This window comes from Chelon labrosus, assembly GCF_963514085.1.
Source record: "Chelon labrosus genome assembly, chromosome: 20".
Lineage (NCBI taxonomy): Eukaryota > Metazoa > Chordata > Actinopteri > Mugiliformes > Mugilidae > Chelon > Chelon labrosus.
This window is the reverse complement of record NC_140353.1, coordinates 4675126-4698433: the sequence shown is the minus strand read 5'-3', so window position 1 is coordinate 4698433 and position 23308 is coordinate 4675126. Positions and strand designations below refer to the sequence as shown.

Here is a 23308-nt window from a genome sequence, read left to right as displayed (position 1 = left end):
AAAATTGCTTCCAATGTGATGGCACCCTTCACAAGGACACGTCAGCGGGGAGGATGCTTGCCAAAATGGGGGCTTGAATGTGGGTCCTCTGGATGAATGACTGTCTCCTTCAGCACAAGGCCAACCCTTCCCCTAGGAGCGAGCGAACGTAGCTCACATCGCGTCTCTTCTATCGATACATTTGGCTAAATCTCCCTATTTTTCTGGACTGTGTGCGCACTTCTCAAACTGGAACTCAATTTGAGGCATCTATAATTCAAATGGCATCTGGCACCGCTGCACCGGCTCTTGTGCTTTCTCTCTTGCAGCAGTCGTATTTTTTTTTTTTTGCATCTGGCTCCGGCTTTGCCAGCGAATCTGCAAGCGGCCAAGTGGGGAGTTTAGTGTGATTGCGTGCCTCGGTTTTGTTTTGGTCTCTGTAATATTGATGCGTAGCTTCGGCGGATCAGTCGCCGTTTCCTTGTTTGTGAAAGTTTTCGCTCTGTGTGTGGCGTGGCGGCTGGTCAAGTGCGCTTTGATTTGTTTTCCTCGCGGGATGAAAAGAAATAAAGTCGACGCGGGGCGAGAGGAGATGAGGACGAGGGGAAGGAGGCGCGCGCGGGCGGGCCTTGTGGGTGTGCAATATTAAATCTGATGCGGGTTTGTCATCGGATTGGCAAGAAATCATTGACAAATGTGTTTACTCGCTTTTTTCTGTGATTGCCTGGGAAAAGCAATAATCAGGACTATAATGAGCGAGGCCCATAATCCCTGCGCTTGGTGACAGAAACCAGGCCTGCTTAATTAAGCCACTGATTTCCCACGAGGCACTGGAGCCTTTTTTTTCCCCTCCTTGTCCTCTTCCTGGCTTTATAGGCTTGACTTTATTTGGGATTTTGAGTGAAGACGTCGCCATGATCTGACTAAACTGTCAAAACGAGATATTTTTTTTGCTTTTAAGTCATTTTTCCTTTTAACGAAATGCACACAATGTTTTCTACTGGAACTTTGTTGGTAATTCTACAACCAACAAAGGCTCCTTACTGCAGCCAAGTGGAAGTAATACACCAGTCAGCCACAACATTATGACCACTGACAGGAGAAGTAAACTACATTGACTATCTTGTGACTGCTGGAAACTTTAGGACCTGGCATTCATTCATGTGGATGTTACTCAAGACATGTAGCACCCACCTAGACCAGACCAGACACCCCCACTCCATAGCAATGACACTCCTTGATGGCAGCAGCCATCCCCAGCAGGATGCAGCCTGACAAAACCCAGTTCAAACCAAGAGGATCCTGATTAGTTGCGGCAGGTGTTTGACACACACACAAGACCACAAAGAGAGTAAAGAAGGGTTGTATTTAATTGCAGCACGTTCAGCTGCTGCTCCCATCTTCCTAGTTTTGGAGAGAATCTTCTAAAAAAAAAAAAAAAGAAGGCAAAGCTCAAAGCTGAGCAATTTGAGGGTCAGTCCGCAGCAGATGGGTAAAAAGTCGAAGTGGAGATTGGATATCACACATCTCACATATCACTTCCTCTGATGTGTTACTCCACCACGGTGGTTTCACACTCCTGGTGGTTATATTATTTAGTGTGTGTGGAATGGGAGCCAGAGAGGAGACCAAAACAGTAAATCGGCTGTCGGAGAAGAGGCATCTGAAAAATGGAGAGGAGGCGGGCAGCTAGAGCAGATTTCAGCCGCAGTGTGATTTTTGGCCGCAGAACAGAGGGAGAAAGAGACACTCTGCATCTGCCTCTCCATCTCTCAGGCTCCCTGCACCACCTCCGCTTTCATCTCCTCCTCCGTCCACTCTGGACCAGAAGAGGGCCGAGGCCGCTGGCTGCAGGCAGCCCAGTGCAGCGGAGGTGTGAACCCTCTAATCGCCTGTCATTACCCGGTGGCACTTCCCACACTAATGCTCAACTTAAGTGTGCTGTGTCTAGGATGTTGGCATCAATAAATCATTATCGCGTTAAATTTGACACATTAGTGTAATTCACTTCAACGTACGAGAACGCTGGTGAGCAGACTGACATCCACTGTACATTCCTGCACGTCAGAATTTAGGGGACCCTACTGTATTTGTTTCTTCACCACATAAAGGGAGGATGTTGAGTAGTCTCCACCTTTACTGTATGTGAGCTCACTCTGCTGTATTTCATATTGGTGTTTTATTGGCTCATATTTATCTTTACCCTAAAAAATCTAATGCAGATTCCATAGAGGGCAAGCAGAGAAAGGATGCTACATTTTTTTTTTTTTACTGCTTCAAGAAATAACAGTTAATGGGATTTCTACAGTACCCTTAAAGGAATAGTTGTGCATGGGAGATGGAATGTGGATGAAGTACAGATAGCTGTTGGCTAAAATCTGCCCAGAGTCACAGGTAACATAAAATCTAGTTTTCTTTTCTTGATCTTGATTTGCAAACACGTCTGCAGGTGTGCATTTGTTTATAGAGCAACTTAACAACAGTAAAAAAAAAACTTATCGTTGCTGATTTACTCTTGTTTAGTCTCTCACCTTGATGCCGTGATGTGCAGTTGTACCACAAGGTTTGTTACCGTGATATTAACGGTATTAATGTTAACATGATATTTTACAACAGAAATTTAGTTATGGCGTTCCACAGGGTTCTGTGCTAGGACCAATTCTTTTCACAATATACATGCTTCCCTGAGTCAATATTATTGGCAAAAATATATACTTTATAAATATATTTGCAGATGACACCCAGCTACATTATATGTTTACCAATAAAGCCAGATAAAACAAATCAGTCAAACTTCAAACATGCCTCATGGATATAAAGGATGTCTTGTAACTGTTCTACTTCTAAAACGAGGCAAAACTGAAGTCGTTGCATTTGTTCCTCAACTCCATTAAATAAATTGAATTAAAGGGGAATTGCCGTTTTTTTTACAACTTGGACCTTATTTCTGGCATAAAATACGATCGTTTACTCACCCATATAACTTTGGTGTCATTTGGAGTCGTTTGGAAGATATTTAGTTCCAGCAGAGCGCCGCGTATATCCATATAGTGGGAGTGACTGGGGCACCGAAACACAGCCTCTAAATAACGCATTATCTGCCACGAAACTCGTTCATTTCTCCAATATTTTGTTATGATACGCTAGTGCTATTCCCTGTTGAGTCCGGTGTTACCTGTTATCTATTCACGGATGTTCAGTGGTTTGTTGTTCATTGTTTGTTGTGCGCACAGTGCTCAGAGATGACATCATCCAGGTCAGAGGTTAGTCGGTCAATCTACGGACCTCGGATGATGATAACAGCTAACTCCGGACTCAACGGGGAATAGCACTAGCATATCATAACAAAATATTGGTGAAATTAACGTGTTTCGCTGCAGATAATGCGTTATTTAGAGGCTACGTTTCGGTGCCCCAGTCACTCCCACTATATGGATATATGTGGGTCTAAATATCTGACAAACGACAAAAAATCACACCAAAGTTATATGGGTGAGTAAACGGTCGTATTCTATGCCAGAAATAAGGCCCGGGTTGTAAAAAACTGTAGTTCCGCTTTAAGCTTCTCAGTAACCTATTAATGCCTCGTTTGTACGTTAATATTTAATGAATAGCATTGTAGACTTTGCAGCTGCAAATTTTCATCTGTTTTCAAGGGCGCTGCTAACATTCCACCTTATTCTTCTCAAGTGAACTTTTAACATAGCTAAAAATGCAATAACTCTATTTCTTGACTCTGCGAATAAAACCAGTGTAGTGGATGTGTGGAAGCCTGCATGTGTCAGTCAGTGTATGTGTGCGGCCACTGTATACGTCAGGACGCTATTTGCAGAGCTCTGTCGCTCCTTCTGTGTCTTACCACACTTACCACACTTAAACTGTTTATGTCACGCCAACGTCCGCTGCGCCGGCAGTGTCGGGACAATCCCTGATTTCTGTCGTTGTGTGCACAGCAGGTGTTTGATTGCATCTTTATCACCCGGCACACATGTCCTTCGTTCAGAGGAGCTTTTTGCAGCTTCCACGGCGACCGACCGTTGCCAGATGTTGGAACGTGAATAAGCATCACAGACAAAAGCATATGTTGTTTTCATGTTCTCAGCTGCACCACTCCACGTGTTTGGAGTGTGTGTGTGTGTGTGTGTGTGTGTGTTTTGTTTTTATTGAAATGTGGGGACCAAGTTATTGATTAATTCTCGAGTTGTGGGGACTTTTTGAAGGACTAGGATTTAGGATGAAACTTCCAGTTAGGATTAGGGTCAGCATGTTTCTCTTATATGTGTACTATGGGTGTAATTACAGTTCAATGAGAATCAGAAATACCAGATATTATTATATGATGTAACGTAAAACCTGCCGTTTCTGCGTCTGTGTTGAAATTTCTTTCAGTCATCTTTTAAAATCCTGGTGAAGACTGATTTCTTTTCTATCTCTCTTCATCCTTTCTTCTCCCTTATATTACACACCAGTATTCAAATGCATATCTAATCAAACTTTGCATCATCGGACATGAATAAAATCAGATTTAGTCCAGTGTCAGTGCATTTTTATTCCTTCCATCGCTGCAGTCTATCGCACTTTATTAAAATTACAGAAACCCTGTGATTTCCTCTGCAACTCCAAAAAAAAATTAAATAATCAGAGCTAACTGCAGGTGGCTCCGTCTTGTTGAAGCAGAAACGCCGGAGTGTAAAACGTCGGTGACAAGTTAATTTATGTTGTCGGGCTCCAGAGAAATATCGCACGGGGCTTTTAATATGTGTAAACCGTGCATGTGCTCGAATGTTTCCGCGACACTTACACGCTTCTTTGTAATCACATGATTGTTTTTTATTGATTTCCATCAGCCGCTCGGCAGATTAGGACCAAACTGTGGCACGAAAATCAAATTTAACCGGACTTAAACGACGTCTGATATTGTTTTAGTAAAGATATTGTTATAATATTAAGTCCCTAAAGCCCCCAAAAGCATCCAGGGTTATTGCGTGTAATCTGGTTTGCACTAATTTTATTGAAAATGTGTTTTTGCTGTAGTGGTAATTGAACCCCTAGGTGGGTTCATCTCTTGGGTGTCTTGTCACAATTGATAAAATGTTTGTGTATGATATAAAAATGCAAGCTCTTATTGACAAATTTGGTCTTTTTAGCAACTTTAAGCTTATTGTTTTGGTTTTATGGTTACAACTTTGCTTTCTGAGCGCCAAACGGCAGACTGACAAGAGTTAGCAACGAGTCAAGGCTTGGTAGAGACCAAAGTAGAGCCGAAAGGAGAAGATGTGTAAAGAGAATCACCATAATAAGTGAATAATATGTTAGCTCATTTGTTTACAGTTTACAGTTCGTTATGCTGCCCCAAGTGGCCAAATGCGCGCATTACAGGTTTAAAAAGAATGTAGAGATCAAATTAGGAGCAGAATATAAGGGGCCAGATAGGATCTTATGTCGAAAACTGTAGAGATTGCATAAGTGAGTAGCAGCAGCAGCTCATTTTTACCCCAAGGCTCCCTTTGCCATTAAATATGCATCACTTCTTTTATTTTTGAATGTGCACACGGTCACAGATTAATGGTGAGGCTGCATTTGTGGTCTCTCGATGTTCTACATGGATGTCAGGTAGACTGTGGCTCTTTGATAGGAAAAAAAAAAAAAACTGCACTGCAGCCATCTCACCTAGCAGTCTGAGGAAAGCCCCGCTGGTGTTAACGTGAGGAGAGAAGATGGATTGTAGTGTGCAGAATCCCCCCTTTTAGCAATTTAAAACCAAAGCTGACTATACACCGGGCAAAGACCAGGATTTGTTTATGCGTTAGAGCAGGAATACAAACGACGTTTTAATTCTCCTGGAGATACTCAGATTAACAGTTTGCCGTGTGCAGCGTGCATTCGCGTGGGCGTACGAGAGCGGGTTGTGCGTTTGTCAGAGCTTTGACTGACACGAGGCGCGCTATATGTCACGGTGCTGGAAGTACATCAGTGGGGATGTCAGGGAACAAGCTGCTTTCTGACTGGATACACGAGCAGCTATCCATAATGAATGCTGCCGTGTCACTTATCTTATTAGCCGAACCCCCCAACCACCACCACCACCACGCTTTCCAAATACTCTCCCTAAATAACATGCGTAAAAAATTGCATTTCTGCTCGGATGAAGAGGAAAAGCGACTTCCCGTGAAATGTCAGACACATAATAAAGTATGTCATCCCTATTTCAGGGCTAGCCGTGCCGCTGTCGACTATTGTTGACTCGTCTGCCGCTCGCAGGGGGATGCTTTCTGGGGCCTAAGAGAGCGGATGTTTGGGGGTTTATTTCCATTCTCAGGCGTTTGCATGAGTCCAACTGAATTCAGCAAAGCTTTAGTAGGTCCCCCGCTATGATGTGGCCATGCACAGAGACATCAGGGTACCTACTGACCACTTAACTGCCTGCACTCGTCAATAACTCTTTATAAAGATCAATTAGGGCGATCAGTGGCGAGAACGCCGCCGGGGCCGAGGTGCCATATTGAGCTGTTTCTGTTTGATGATGATGTCACACGCAGCTCTTTTTCCAGAGACAACGCCTCACCCCCCTCCGGACATTTGACTTCATTAAAGGGGTGTTCTCCTCAAACCGGAGCAATAAACTCAGCAATGAGCTGCTCCTCTCTTATCTGCGCCTAGAGAGGTGGGGAGGCGGGGAGGGGGTGAGGAGGGGGTGGGGGAGCCCTCTCGGTATCCAGCCATCGAGCCATAAAAATCAATTCATATAGCGACTGTTTCTTTCATTTGTCGTTCGCTCACCTTTTTGCCCTTGCGAAACGCCCGTTTGCTCGTTTTACAACCCGATTGATTACACGCCGCCGTGTTCGGCTCATTGTGCTCTTCTTCTTTTATCCGTCTTTTTTTTTTTTTTTCACCCTCTGCTCAGCTCGCATCAGAGGCCGTGATAAATGCGGTCGTCATGACGCTGTGGCAGCCAATGAGCTCGTGTGTCTGTCACGTCCGGCCACGAGCTGACCTTTCACCTCCTAACCTTTCTTCCATGCTGATTATTAATCCTACTTACAGTGCACTTCCTGAGTCCCTCCATCGCAAATTAACCTTTCTCTTCTTCTCTCTCCCTCTTTCCCCCTCTCTGTCCTTCTCTGTCCCTTTCCTTTTTCACGCCCCCCCTTCCTCCCCCCCCCTTCCTTTCCTTTCTCCTCCCCCTTTTTGCAGCAAAGTTATTCACGTGAAAATTATTGACGATGAGGAGTATGAGAAAAACAAGAACTTCTTCCTGGAGCTGGCCGAGCCTCGCATGGTAGACATGAGTCTGCAGAAAGGTGAACTTATTTCTTTGTCTTTTATCTCGCTCTCTCTCTCTCCTTCTCCCTGTCTCTTGCTCTCACACTTTGTCATTGTCTTTTATCTCACTGTTTGTCGCGGCCGTCTCTCCCCGGGCGCCTCTGTCTCCTCTCTGTCCACTTCCTTTACCTACACTTTCATCATTACGCCGCTCTGTGTCTCAGCCCCTTTGCCACCCTCCACGCCGCCTTCCTCGCAGCCGTCCTTTCACATTACACCAGAAAAAGCTGCTGTGAAATCAAACCGTCCCCGTCATAACGACAGCCTCCCCAGACGCCGTCATCATCCGCATAAAAAGAGACGTCTGGAAGCTGCTTTCATTTATCTCAAAAGAGCAAGTGGCCATTATTATGTAAAGGCACGTTTTAACCGAACGCAGTCTCGTAGCTATTTTTAACCACACGTACCTGCTCGCGCGGCGAAATTAGATCGCTGATTTATTTTTGCGACAGAATAACTCGCAGGACTCTTTCTTTCCGATAGTATCTCGCGTTCAGCTCATATTGAGGTCATATATTCTCGGGCAGGGGCCGCGTTACTCACTGCAAGATTATCTTCTCCCGCATGGCGAGCTTGTCTTGAGGGGTATTCTTGCACCGAGGTGGATGCGAGAATAAAATAATTCAAATCAAGTTTCCGTCATACGTTTTGTTTGTTTCCCGGTTCCCCGGCCGGTCGCTGGTAATGTCTGCTGAAAGAAGCCAACAGGCATTTACTTGAGACTCGTGCACCGTTATCTAATGCGGTGTTATCTAACGGGCGCTCAGGGCCAGGGGACGGGGGAGAGGCTCCCGAGCTGGTGCACAAGGAGGGTGCAGAATCCAACACTTGGCTGTTGCCTCCGAAAGCTACAGCTCATTATGTTTACGGTATTGGGTCTGGCAGGGATGTGTGAGCGCCGGCGCCCTGCGTCCTCAGTCATGATGATGAAGAGCGGCTACTACATGGGTTTTAACGAGTGACGGCTGCGTCACTGCAAACTGCAAACACTCCTCTGCTGCTCTGTGCTCTGTATAGTATTGGTAGATTAAAACTGATTTCAATCTGTTGAAGACAAGTCAAGGAGAAGACCTAAAATGTAAGGATGCTTAATTTGATCTACTTGGACCTCTTTACGCTTTATGCCGGAGAGCTACTGCTACTGCTACACTTTGTTTTGGCTTTTACCGTGGACTGATTGTCACAACTAGTGATCCCAGGACCAAGGGTGCACCATCAGGACAGGCCAACCAAGCAAACCAAGCCCCTACGTCGCAACATTTTGCCTTGACAACCACAAAACCCCCTTTAACCTACGATGGCCCTACAGTGCATCCACAGCGCCCCAACAAGGGGAGACTTCTATCTACCCTTTGACAGATTTCCAAAAGGTTGGAGATGCGTTAGCCGCGCTGGTACGTACATCTTTGTGCTGGGCCCCCACAGAACCCGGGATTACCACTGCACGTGACGCTCAGCTGTCCAGAAAACGTAATAAAGTCTTGCTGTAATATCTAAAAACAAAGAGAACTGGTGTCTGCAGATCTAAATGTTTAGTGGGTAGTTTAGGTTTTTATTTGGAGCATCTGTGGGCGTTGCTCACTTTAAACGGACTCGACTAGGCTCTATTAACGACTAATACTTACAATTAGAGCATGGTATTCAGATTAACCTCTTAAATCCTAGAACTCTTCCTCTGACTCCATCTCGAAAAGTAATCAGCGCAGCTACAGCTTTCTCTTTTTCTAAGATTACAACAGATGCATAAGAATTAGGGCTGTATGTTCCAGGGTTCAGAGTAAATGAAGCTGGTAACGTGAAGCAGAGATGATTTAGTTTAGGTAACCTCTCCAAATTGGCTATTATGGCCCAGTATATGTTCCTAACCTTAGTAAACCTTTGTTCCAAAAGTGGCATTTGCAAAGTCTTAACGTCTCTCCCCCCCAAAAAAAGTTTCACTCCCATTCACACACTGAGTTTTGAAGACTTTCTGAACATTAATGGGCCGTTGGAGGAGAAGATACCACTCAGGTTAATCTGAGCCAATTCCTCTAATTCCAGGTGAGTGTTGGGTCATTACTAGACCCTAGTCATGTGAGATTGAAATGTGAACCATCCTCAGGTGTTCCAAATAAAACCCCCAAACATCCCTCCAGTCCTTTTGAACTGAAGACGCCACTTGGATGATCATGACACGATTTCAGGCCTTACTCCCTTTCCAGAGTCTCTTGAGAATTGTGGTGCGAAACCGGTCTCACAAGGCCGTGAGGTTTGCAGGAAATGGCACGATATATATGAATATATGTTGGATCTTCCTGATAAAGATATTCAAACTCCAACTGCTTTCATTTTTGACATTGTTCTGGATATGAGATGATCTGGACGTCTAAGAATCTTTTAGGAAAAAGGAAATATCTGTCGTCAGATGATTGTAGATGATTTTACACAAATATTACCAATTACAAAACAACCTAATAAAGCCACATCTGCAGCAATACACACGTGCGCTGTTGAGGAAACGCTACGAGATTATAAACGATCTTTCCCGCTCCCATCTCAGGGCTGAAGCGAACAAAAGGCCATCACAATAAAGCATTCAGCATGACATACTCATTGTAAAAGAGGCACTCTCTTTGCTGGAACTTTAACTTGTCAGGTAATGAATCCACTCTGATAGATTGTTATGCACGCAATCTGGTTCCTAGACGCGGAGTTGTTATTTGTTGATTAGGTCTGGAGTCTGTCCCGGCTGAAAGCTACCAATCAAGATGCAAAACACAGCCGTCGAGGCGGCGTCTGCGGCAGGACCGCGGAGTTGACTGCAGCGAGGGAGCGAGCGAACGCGACGTCGGGGAGGATTGTTACAGACAGAGTAGGTGTAGAGAGGGAAAGACGGAGATAGGTAACGACACCTGGAGCTGAGGGAGACACATGCCAGTGGCCAGGTTCTGTCTGAACTGATCTGCAGCTGCTTTGTTTTGAAAGCGAACCCTTGCTGCTGCTTGAGCATCTTGTAGACATATGAAATACATTTTCTGGCGTTGATATGTGTATGTTTATTAAACAAACAGATTCAAATGCTGCTAATTATGAAACTAGAAAGCCATTAACGCCATTATTGGAAGCACGGTGAATATGAATATGCGTCTACTTAACTTTTTTTAAACACAGGGGCAAATGAATGTTTGATCCACATGTGGCGAGGAGGTAATGAAAAAGCTTTTCTCTATTATTTCAAACCTTTTTTTTTATGAGCGTGACCGAGCTCATGAAGCCGCTTTGATTTCGAACGAGAGAAAAAAGCACAAGGCGGGGGTTTTCGACTTGCAGCCTTCTTGTGTTGCTGTTTTTTCTGGCACTGCCGGATGCGAAGCGATACGATAATTTCTCTCTTTTCATTTATAATGTAGCGATTATATTGTTGTTCCTATGCGCTGATGAGGGGCTGATTGGGTTTGTTTTTCCCTCCTTATTAAAGCCGGAGTGCAGGAGCAGAGTTGATGAATATTCTATGAGAGTCTTTGTTTTGTTTGCCTTTCTTTCATATGTAACAGCCTTGCTCCATTTTCCTCACCGCCTTGTTCTCCAACGGTACTTTCTTACACCAACAAACTTGTTTCTTTACATATTATTTTTCTACTTCAGACGATCAAACAAGAGACACAAAACTAATCGCCGCGTTAATTCTCTGATCTTCCTGAAGGTTTCTTACCAGCTGTTGCGTCACTCGCTGCAACTTTTCTAGATTTGCCCGCGTGCCGGGAACGCCAGTAGCTGAAAGCTGGCAGATGTGAGCGAGCGGGACCCGAGCCGGCAGGTCTGACTTTGGACAGTGTGTGAGTAATGAAAGCAATCAAGCCCACAGTCACCCTGACCTGTCAGTCTGGAGTTGTTTACTGCCAGCTCCAGCAATGCCCTTCTCTAACTTAAACTGAAGTGGTCAATACCATTAGCACCTCTGCTGGTGAGGCGGCCACTCGAGCTGCTGGAGAGTCGGAGTGAGTCATCGCACAGTTTGGTGAGGTTTTGTTTGGGCGCCTCAGGTGCTAAGGCATGTTGACATCCGTGTCAGACGTGTGGATTTGTAATAACTCTCGTCTGGTTCATGTGGGAAGCTCACGGTGCTCTTCAAGCTTCTATGATCAAACCTTGAAGATGATGCACAGGTGCACCTTATTGCACATGTTCTTAATACCAGACTATGTTTTATGTTGTCTTATTCTATGTTCATGCAATAATGTCACAAAAGCGTGGCCAGATACATGGAGTTGCCATTTAAAGTGTTGCTCAAGCACTACTTTATGTTGTTATGTAGTTTTCAGTTTAAAAATGAACTGGTGTGATTTGTTCTTCAGCTTATTTTAATTTCTTGGTGCTCATGACGCTCGTCACATTGCGACGGGGGTCCGGCGTCAGTTTCAGCTTCGCATCGACAACTACCTTTGAAAATGACTTGAAGCCTGATGCTTTTTCTGGGGTAGCGTAACCACAGCATTTTAGTTTTTACTATTTATCGATATTATTCAACAGCTTCCCCCGTTTAGTTTCATCCTACACGATTCAACTGATTTTTAATTTGGCCATTTTTAATGTGTCTGTCTCAGAAAGATTATTCAAGTCTCCCTGTCTACTTTATTACAGACTGCACTAAACCAAAGACTGTGAAATGCTACCTCCACTGTCCATTAAAGGCTGATTTTGACATTTGATATGAAGCTGTTAAAGTACGGACACAAGCAAACTAACATAGGAAACGAAGCCCTAATGCGTCTGGACTAAAAATTTGCACTTGAACGCACCACAAGTAGCCAGTAGGCACATCAGCCTGAAAGGAAATAACACTCCATACCAGCAGGTGGCAGTAGTCTGTGTTTGTCACTCAAAAGGGGAAAGTGGAAGTGCTACTACTAGTAGGGAGGAACAAAGTTGCGCTCTCTTGAATCATGTTGATCACTTTACTCGTTCTAGATCGCGCTGTCATTGTGAAACTACACCATAAATAACATTAAACCATCTTGTAACAACTCAATGTTCTGCTGGGAAACTTTTGGACCTGGCATTCATTGATGTGGATGTTACTTAGACATGTAGCACCCACCTAGACCAGACCAGACACCCCCACCCCATAGCAATGACACTCCTTGATGGCAGCAGCCATCCCCAGCAGGATGCAGCCTGACACAGACACACACACAAAAACACTTTAGGAACAACTAAAAAAAAAAAACATGAAGAACAGCACAAGGTGTTGACCTGGCCTCCAAATTCACTAGATCCCAAACTGATCAAGTATCTGTGGGATGATCCACAGAGGCCCCTCCCCTCAAAGGCCCCCCACTAACAACATTCTGTTGCCGTACTTGTATCCGACCTGAAGATCAAATACGAGAAGAGCTTCCTTGTGTGTCCTTTGAACCTTGACATTCTGTTTACTTCAGCTGAAATGCCGCAGACTCGCGTCGGACCAGTGACAACACTTTCTGACATCCTGACATCAACAAACGGCCGGCCGTCGGCTTGGTGTGTCACAGCCTTTAGTCATGATGGAAGTAAGACGATAGAACCTGTCACAATATGAGACCTGGAGTGCTTCTCTTATTCAGAATATTTTACCAGGAAGGAAAACTAGAGAAGTACGGAGGACAAAAGACATAACCAGGCTGGTATAAAACCATTTGACAACATAAGAGTCATTTTAACTTTGATTTTTAACTTTCTGAAAATAAGGTATTATCATTACTATCAAAACTCAATCCAGTCAACAAGCTGCTTTTGAGGCTATGATCATTTGCATTTCCTGGAGCAGTTTCACCTTAAAATGACCAAATGGTAAAAATACATCATTGTAAATCGTCAAAGTACCAGCCACAGTAAACAGTAAACGGGCCTGTGTCCTTGCTTGGTGTCAAAGTGAGCCTACAGCCTGACACTCAAAGTGTTGTACAACGTGACCTCATAAATACTGATGAGTTTAACACGAGACAGTCGACCAATCAGTCTGAGCGCGCGTTTAATACGGGGCGACACGTTGAGAAGTGACCTTTAAAACCAGAGAAGCACAGTTCATGTCAATGTGTCAGCAAGTATCCATCGGGCTGAAGAGCCCTTCAGCCAGACTCTGTTCCCAACTTTGACCTCTGACCTGGCCGTTGGTCGACAGCACAGACTGTATGTAACGTATTCATTTTATTTTTCCATATTTTACCCATCTGTAGTGTGCTCCAGGAGAGAATAATAGATCTAACAGGAAAGAAATCTGCTTGTTTATATCATTCTCAAGTTGAAAAATCTAAATTATTTGAACTGACCATTCTCTGACCTTCTGATTGGTCTGCTGAGCACAACCTGAGGACTCTTACCTTAAAATTAAGTAAAATAAGATTAAATAAACTTAAACAAACAGGGATTAGAGAGCCGTTGTCTTTCATCAAAATGTGTCTTAGAAAGGTCCCAAGGGAAAATGGTCAAAAGACAAAAGGTGGAGCAGAGGACAGAATGAGTTGCTGTAACTTTTCAGTCGGCTGACGGTGGGAGAGGACGGCGGAGGGGCGGTGAGCGCTGCATCGGCTCGGAAGCGTGGGACCTTCAAATGACACTGCTAAAAAGTGTGCTACAAAGCAGCGGCTGGCAGTGTCATCATTCATGTGCTGTGGTGTTTTGTGTGGGCTCATGCGTTTTTTGTTTTTTTGTTCCACGTGTGCATAAAACTGAGTGAGGAAGAACACCACAGGGAGTGTGTTATCTGCTCACGTTTGAGTGTGCTGTTTCTATGTGATGGAAGTATTATATTATCATGTGTGTTTCTGCATGTGTCCAAGTGTTTGTGCACGCGTGGCTGTAGGATTAATGCCCCTCACTCCAACTCCCCCATGGTAATCCATCTCCCGCCCTGCCACTTTCCATTCAAATCACGCCTACTGTGGGGAAATGTGCCACCCGTCGGGCGCCTGGCTTGGAGTGAGCTCTCGCGGCATCTAAGGGCACTTCACATGCAATTTTTTGAGCTTAGCCCGGTCCTTCTTTCAGTCCTACACACATTCATTACCTCCAAATGGGCCGGTGAAGCGCCAGAACCAGGACAGAATAACTTATTTAGACGTTACTGAGAACACACTGTAAGGAAATGATTTGGATGATGTCTCCATTTAACTGTAAAACATTAGATGTTTAATAGATGCGGGGCGCTCATGCAATGCACAAAATTAGACGGGGCGTTCAGTCAGTCTGAGCCGAAAATTAAATGTAGCTAAAATTTCATCTCAACCAACGTTGTCTCTTCGTGGGCCTTTAGTTTCTTAGTGCCTGGTCTCTAGACGAATGTGTGGTGGCAAAAATGGTGCTTGTGAAGATTAGGCAAGGTTTTGTGAGGCTAATAGGCGGTTTTGCTTCTGCGTCAGTTTGACACCGTTGCCTAGACCCTATGCGGACCTTACGCAGACCCTAGTCCCATAGCCTGACATGCCCCTCCCTAGAAATATAACTATGCTGTGACTGGTCCGCTTGGTAGTAGCGTGTTTCCGCTTTAGTATTTCTAGCTGCTTCTCCATCCAACACATCAAGGAAAGGTTAACTGAGACGGTCCGGCGATACAAGCATTTGTATGACTCGTCTTTTGCTGAAAATTTTGGTGAAAGTTTCAGTTGTCGTTGTTGAAAGTGAAGCAGGAAGTGGAAACAAAAATTAACCCGACTGGCAAAAAGACACAGCACCAACTAGCGTTTGGGTGGTGTTTTTACAGAGTGAGCCAGACTGACAAGCGGACAAGATGCCATAATCTACGTACGTAGCCATTTATCTGCGTACGTAGATTATGGCGTCTTGTCCCGCAGTACTCTAAAAGAGCCTTAACTAGCAGCAGCAGAAGTAGCAACATGATCTAGTGACAACGGCATCATTAGCAGCAGAAAAGGTAGTGGGAAAGGTGGACATGTAACAGCAGCTGTAGCAGCATTTCCAGTGATACTAGATGTATAGTAGCTATGGGTTCTACAGTAGAATATGTGCATGCATGACAGTTGTCGAAGAAGCTGTACACTTGCAGATGCTTGGATCTTAGGCTGGCACTTTGACAATTAAATAAATTTATTGGAAGAAAATCATATAAAAGGAATAAACTTCTGGTAAGGCCTCTCAGGGGCCGTATATGAGACCTGAGAGGAGATTGAAGTAGGGCAGCAAAGGGGCTAAAATAGCCACAAAGAGATTTAAGCCTGCAAACCTACTCTGCACTATTCCCGTGATAGCGATAAGTAAAGTTTCATTAATTATGGAAGTTTGTTCACCATTATTAATGTGGCTCTATAAAGTAGGCAAGCTTTGCACTCTCATTAAAGTGATTCAGCAAAGCACAAAACAACGTATATCCGAAAATAACCCCAGAAATTAGAGGCTTGGAAGTTGCAGAATGGGAAATCTGCTAGTTTGAAATAAACCTCGGTTAACTTTTAGATTAACTTGGCAAAGATGGCCTTTTCTCAAGCGAGTTTAATGTCAGCAGTGTTTGAACTCCCGTTGTTGGCACTTGAACGTAGGCTCCATTTTTTGAGCCCTAGAGGTTGCTACTTGGTTGTAGCCTGAAAGCTGTGGTAGCATTAATAGTTGTAACTATAGTGGTTCTAATAACATACACTAATACTCTACTTGCAGAAACGCATGCTTGGCACCACTGTGTTTGTCCCAGGATGCATTGCTGATGCTTTTGAGTTCTGTTGCAGGATAGGGTGCAGGAAAAAAAATATGCAGTGCTTTTATTGTGAAATTCTGGATAGTTTTTCTTGTAAAAAAAAAAAAAGAAAAACTCAAATGCAAATAAAGCTAGACAGTGTTTTAAGTCAACAATTTGCAGATTGCTTTATTCATCATATGCATAAGCAAGTGTATGTGCGTGGCATGTTGCATCATCAAATACAGATCAAACTTTGAAGGCTCGTCCCTCTGAGCGTTGGTTCGCTACCAAATCCACGTGAGACCTGAAGTTACCGCTTCAGATCACGTGAGCCTCCACGCAGACTCCTCCGTCTCATCACCTCATGAATAATGTCCACCTTTCCCTTCGCGACGGATCCAGGAGCATGCCACCCCTGAACTTGGAGCTCATTACGTTCCCTTTTGCCAGGGTCACGGGCTGCATAAATCTCTAGGAGCCTGTGTGTTGCTTTAAAAGTCAAGCTTATCATCTCTTTGTTAGCGGCCGACCCACATTTGACCTCTAATGAATTTCGTCCTTTCAGCGTATGAAGAAAGAGTGTTACTGCGTCCTAAGAACAGCGAAACGGAAAATAGAGGCATAGCTGCATTAGCACCATGAGAACTGATAGACCTCCGTCTTATCTAAAGTATGCAATTATAGATTCAGTAGGTCATCTTAACGATGGAAATATGTAACACACGTGTAAAATATTTATACTGCATTGAAATTTTGCATTCATTTTCTAGTTAATTTATGAAAGTATTACAAATCTGACATTAGAGCAGTAACAGTACGTGTTCTTGGATAGGCAGCTTTAATTACGTTTTGCAGTACAGTACTTCTGGGGTTATACAGGACATACATGCAAAATTACTTTTGGACCTGGCATTCATTCATGTGGATGTCACTTAGACATGTAGCACCCACCTAGACCAGACCAGGCACCCCCACCCCATAGCAATGACACTCCTTGATGGCAGCAGCCATCCCCAGCAGGATGCAGCCTGACACAGACACACACACAAAAACACTTTAGGAACAACTAAAAAAAACATGAAGAACAGCACAAGGTGTTGACCTGGCCTCCAAATTCACTAGATCCCAAACTGATCAATTATCTGTGGGATGATCCACAGAGGCCCCTCCCCTCAAAGGCCGACCACTAACAACATTCTGTTGCCAGACACCACAGGACACCCTCAGAAGGCCCATGTCCATTCTTTGATGAGTCACAACTGTTTTGGAGGCACAAGGTGGTCATAATGTTATGCCTGATTGGTGTACAATTAGGATAAATAAGACAATCGGGTACAAATCTACAGAAATGGCTCGTCGTCTGCAGGTGTACATCTATAAGAAGGGTCCTGGAGGTGACTCTGTAATTTGGTACTACGTGCAGCACAGGCGAGCCCGATTAAATCTGTGCCCTTAATTAAATGGAATAAATTGCCAGTAGAATCTAAAGCACATGAGATGTGAGATACGTTCGATGAGGATAATTAACAGAAAGGTAAAGCACAAAAAAAACAGATTAGTGGCCCTATAACCGAGAGAGAAAATAATCTGCAGGCAAGCATAAAGTTAAACATATATTAGGTTTTAAATTCGGTCATCAAGACGCTTTCAGATATTTTCTGTAACTGCTTATAAACTCACCGTAATTAACTAAACTCACTTTCTCAGAACATTGTCTCTATTTTCTCCCTTTCCAATTAGAAGCAAATTACACATTATTATTTCTCCCTTTATGAACTTATGAAAGAAACGATTAGACAATTACAACTGGTAAAATAAAGCCTTGCCATAAATGTCTGTGAAATTCAATTGAGAAACTTTTAATGGATGATATAATTGGATTTGATTGTCTCTGTTTTTTTCTTTTTTCCACATTGATACTGGTGCTGCGCGGAGCTGTTTCTGGAGTACGTTAAAAGAATTTAATAAAATATTCTCCACAGAATTAATGATATCACGAAAATAAACGTCATGCTCGCAGCTTTAAAATTAGATATTTTAGTCACAAATATAAAGATGTGGAGCGTGATGTGATTTTTAACCCATTTAAAAGGTTTCCACCCAGATTATAATCTACAAGCCCGGTCGCTCCCTCGCTGGGGACCTCCCGTCTGTTCGAAGGGCTGAAGTGCTCAATCCTGGGCTTGGAGGAAGCCTAAATGACTGGTATTGAATCAATTAGCTGCCTAATTGGGCTGAGATAAAGACTCCATTTCCTTATCACCATCCCCACCAGCCATTACAGATGGCACTGTGGATCTCCCACTGGATGTGCCAGCAGGTCAGAGTGAGGCTGCGCACGTTTTTTTTTAAATCTCGCTGTAATCTGTAGTGAAGAGTGTGTGCATTATAAGGCGTTGTCTTCTTAATTTAAATTTAAGTCAATTAATCCACTTTAAAATGTTTTAAGGTGTAGAAATACTAAGGCGTGACTGTGGATGACGACATTTTCAATCCCTTTTTCATGGATTTTCAGGTTAAGCTCCTCCAGATTAAAAATGAGACTTCTGCTGTAGCGTTATTAGGTGTGCGTGGGCTGGATTACACGACCATTTACTTGATTGTTCAGTGGAAACTCCCACAGCAACGCCGGGACACACATCTGCTTCCCTGCGCCCCCCAAGAAAGTGGATTTCTGCAGAGAAGGACAAGGACACGCAGGAAGTTGTAATCTGACGATCTATGGATTAAATGCCACTTGCCGATCAAATGACACATTTTACGTGGGTCTCAATTAAATCGCAGTCAATAACAGGCCCCGATATGTGGTTTAACGAGGGCTTATGCCATCATACGCGTCATTAACCATCAGAACCACCCACAAAGCAATCCATTATTACCCCGGCTAATGACACGCAGGAGCCACTAATCTGCTAATACCTGCCGCTTTAGCTGTCTCCCGGTGCTTTTACCATCAGTTTTCCAGAGGCCCATCGAGCTCTGCCCTTGTTTTTCGGCGACCGGCGGCAGAAGCAGCGAGACCTTGGTGAGTGAGCGATGGGGAACAGCTGTCGCTCCCCGCAGGAACCTCGCCCACCTGTTGGCAGGCCGTTCAGGGACGTGACCCTTAGACCTCAGTCTGCTTTGTTACTGTTGCTCAGTCCAGGAAAAGCAGAAAAAAAATGATGGTGGGTGGATGCAGGAGATGAAATGACACCCACGACTGCAGGAGATGTACACAAAATTAAGCAAACTTTATGCAGCAAACTAAAGAATTAAAGTATTTAGATATGTACAACAAGGACGTGCAGCACTAAATCAGTTTTGAATGTTTTGTTGAAAATGCTCCTAATATCTTATGTAATATCTTTGTCTTTGTGATAATGAAGCTTATTAGCAAAATTAGCTTAGCATAGGTCTTGAACATAAAATTATCTTTTCTCAAAAAATGCAGTTATTTGAAGAAATGCACTTCATGTGTTCGCTTTCTTTCAGAAAGTTCGACCCTCCGATATGTACGTTAAATATCGAGCTCCGGCCTGTTCCAGCCTAGCAAAAGTTAGCACGACTGGAAACAGGAAATATTATGGTACAAAATATTTTTGGTGTGATGTTTAATATTAAAAAAGTGGATGTGCAGCACCAAATCAGTTTCTGACAGCAGCTCATGACTGAATGTTTTGTTTGAAAAAATGTTGAAAATGCTCCCAATTGCTTTGTCTTTGTGACTAAGAAAAAGCCTGGCTAGCATAATTAGCTTAGCTTACTTCTTGAACATTAAGTGATCTTCGTTGAATCTTTTCTCAAAAGAAATGCAGTTATTTGAAGAAATGCTTTGTATGTGTTTGCTTTCTTTCTGAAACTTTGAAGAAAAGATTGGTACAACCCTCAGGTATGTACGTTAAATATCAGGCTCGATCCTGTTAGCCAGTTAGCTTAGATAAGGTTAGCACGAAGACTGGGAACAGGAGAAAACAGCTCACATGCCAAATCTTCAAACATTTCTTAACACTGTATACTTCACTTACTTGATGGCCAAAGTTTTAGAAAGTGATCATATTAGCGGGGGTATTTTTATTACGTCGTTGCAATACCTCAAACAGCCACTTGAGGGCGGCTCCAAAATCGAGTAAATCCTAATAGACTTTCATGTTAAACTGTGAAATGAACCTGTTCACAGCATGGTACAACTCATCTGTTTAAAAATTATGTCAAGTTTTAAAGTTATGCTAATAAATGGTGTGGCTACTTCTGAATGACCGCTTAACTGCTAGTTAAGAGGAGTCAGGCAATGCCACGATGGCGACAGACAGTTCAAAACCGCTTTTCAGAAATGAAATGCACTCTAAACACTTGGCTATCAAGTCATCCATCTTTAACTTAATTTGTGGCGCATCCACCGGTTCCCACGTAGCAATCTTTGTTCTTAGCTAAGCTAAGCTAAGCTAGCATTCCACTTGAGGTATTCAGCAAAAGTAGCAGTGGATTCATAGTTTGCCTTGAACAAGTGCCTGCAGAAGATCCTACTGATCAAAACAGTGCACATAAGTGATTTGTAAAATACTTTAAGAGCAAATCTGTTTGTTTACTGGTTCAAATTCAGCATCAACGAAATGACTGAGCCACAATTTGGACTTGACATAGCGCCTGATCATCTGTGGTGTGAATGAAGACTTTAGCTGATGTTTGATTGAAGTTTAGCTCAATAATCCTGCAACACACGATACAATATGTTTGGTTTCAGCGCAGAAATAGCTCTTACAACTGAGTCAATTAGTGACACTGCGAAGACAGTTCAGTGCTTTGAGTACTGTGTTGCAAGTCTTTCTCTAAATCACCGCTTTGACATTTGAGCAGTGAGCCCAGGCTGAGAGAACATCTCCGATGCGCTATTTTCTCCCCTCTTAATTGCTGTGGATCCTTGTTGCTCATTGCACACCTGCCTGATGAACTTGCATCAGTCCTGGTGGGGGGTTCAGCAGCCGCGGCCCTCACGTCTAAAATCTGTTAATTCCCTTCATCAACAAGGTCTCAGAGTTCCTTCTCGGCTTATTTTCAAAGTGCACAAGGCTCTCTGTGAATACAGATGACACAATTAATATTGGAATCTGAGAGGGATTACCTTAATTTGTCAAGAGACGTCTGAAATTAGAATGGTGTGACACTGATACTATTCCCAATGCAAGAAATGGATTTAAGTAAAGATTATAAAATACACCCTGAGGACTTTGTGTCACAGGTGAGCTGCAGGATTTAGTCGGTGAGCCTGGATGCACGTTTGATGGTTTAATTGCTAAACTGAGAGATGTGCTCCGTCATTTTTCTTACTAACAGGGAGCAAAAAAAAGCTTTACCACAAACACATCAGACTTTTTGTTTCCCCTTATCGTCCTCATTGCACTCAAAGCCCATGTGTCGCGCTGGGTTCAGAATTGGTGGTCAGGGTTATAGACAGATGGGTGCTCACCTCCCAGCCTGCTCCACCAGCCATGGCACAAATGTCACGACTCAGAGGGCCTTCGGTTGCCTCAGAACCACAGAGAAATCACACTGGCACGGATGAATAGATTTAATTCAAATGGGAGTCCAGCGCTATTCATGCATTCACAGAACCCTGACTTCATTAAAGCTCTGCTTCTTTCTCTCTGGGGTCGCGGGGAGGAATGTCAGAGGCAGGGTGTGACATGGTAATGAAGGTTATGAAGAGTTAATGCACTTTCTTCATAAGTGGGCTTCCTCTGATGGAGAAATTGTCATTTAAAAGTTGGGAACTCGAGTTATTAAAGTGGTAATTCTCAGGGTTTCAGTTAATTTGGTGAGTGTGTGTGGTTGGGTACTTTATGAAAGCTGGTGTATCTGACTGTAGGGCAGCCCAGCAAACCTGCACCACAAGCAGCTCTTCATCTAAGAGCTCATTATGGATATCTCCGAATTTAACGATATTTAAAATTGTTCTTCTGAGGAGGAATTGCCTTTGTTCTTTTCGCTGAATGATCAAAGTTAAAGTGGCAAAGTCGAATATATTTATAGCGCTGATCTGGCAACACCGGTCGTTAATGGTCATTACAATTTAATACAACAGGTCACAGAGTTCTGGGAGAAGAAAAGCAGGCTATATTTTTAGTAAAGGAGTTGAGCAACAATGGTCTGATTCTGCAAACAGCAGCCCGTCGCCTGCAGCCCTTCATCCAACAGCTCACTGCAGCTGTTCCTTCTTGCTCCATTACTCCCTCCAGTGTTACAAACTTAATTCACTGCAAGAAAAAAAAATGTCAAAAATGGGTATTGTCTTGTGTCATAGAGGAATTTTAGATGAATGATGGCAGCAAGCGCCTTGACTACTTCATAATAAAGGTCCACTTGGGTGTTACGACCTGGCCCGAGGGGAGCAACCTAAAGTGGAGCGGATGACTATAGAAGGCGAGTCTCTGCAGCTGAAAGGTGGCGTCTTCTTAGTCCTTTCCGACCATACATTTTTATCAACATCTCCTCACGTGTGGCGCATCAGGAGAAGCACCTAAAGACAGTTCCACTGCCACCATGAGGCCAGCGGGGGTGCAGAGGGACGTGACGTATTGATGCTTTAAATGTGAAGCTGCAGCAGTAGACAACGTATCGTCCGTTGATTTAGCATTCTGCATTCGTATCCAGTGGTCTTTTTGTAGAGCATACATTAGCAGTAATGCAGAGCAGAAGAATGCATAATGTATAATAATGCATATATAAAAATGGTGCAATACTAAATCAGTTGATACGCTGTTAACTCAATCTTCAATAAATTGTGACTCAATAGACATTTATTTCAATGGAAATCTTAACAGATAAGATGAGATGAGCCATTGTACAGTCGCCTATAGGATGAAATTGTAATAGGTACAAGAAACAAGAGTAAAATACACTTACAGATAAAAACAGTCATTAAGAGAGGAAAAAATATGAAAACAAACTGCTGAAATTGCCCATGTTGGATATTGGTCAAAGGTCAAAGAGGTTTTTTATTGTCATATCAACCATATATAGCAGGTGCTGTACATAGTGAGATGAGAGGGCGTTCCTCCAGGACTATGGAGCCTATGACATGAAGACAGAGGACTAAGTACAATACAAGGGACTGAGCAAAAAGTGCTTGTGTGCAAGCTTATGCAGATGATACAAAACAATGCAAACGGTGCAAATGGTGCAGACAGGTAAAGCAGGTGATGTTGCGCGTGTACTTTGAATGGCACATATTGATTAGAGGCGATGCGAAGTCAGTGGCTCATATAGGAGTTGAGCGTCCTGATCGCTCTGGTTTTGATGCTTCTGCATGTCTGCAGGTGGCGTGCAGAATGGAGGAGGTCACAGATGGTTTTCCTGAACAGAAACTGCTACTGTACATTA

The 23308-nt window shown here is 43.5% G+C and overlaps 1 protein-coding gene across 1 annotated transcript in view; it reads left to right on the top strand.

Annotated features, from left to right (window-relative positions):
* The window catches only part of slc8a3 (solute carrier family 8 member 3), a gene marked incomplete at its 3' end in the record, with an annotated part of 111678 nt that overhangs the window by 67708 nt on the left and 20662 nt on the right, over nucleotides 1-23308 (top strand). The window contains exon 3 of the mRNA XM_084568488.1: nucleotides 7177-7283. Within this exon, the coding sequence (XP_084424614.1) occupies nucleotides 7177-7283 (107 nt within the window). The remainder of the gene's footprint in view (nucleotides 1-7176; nucleotides 7284-23308) is intronic.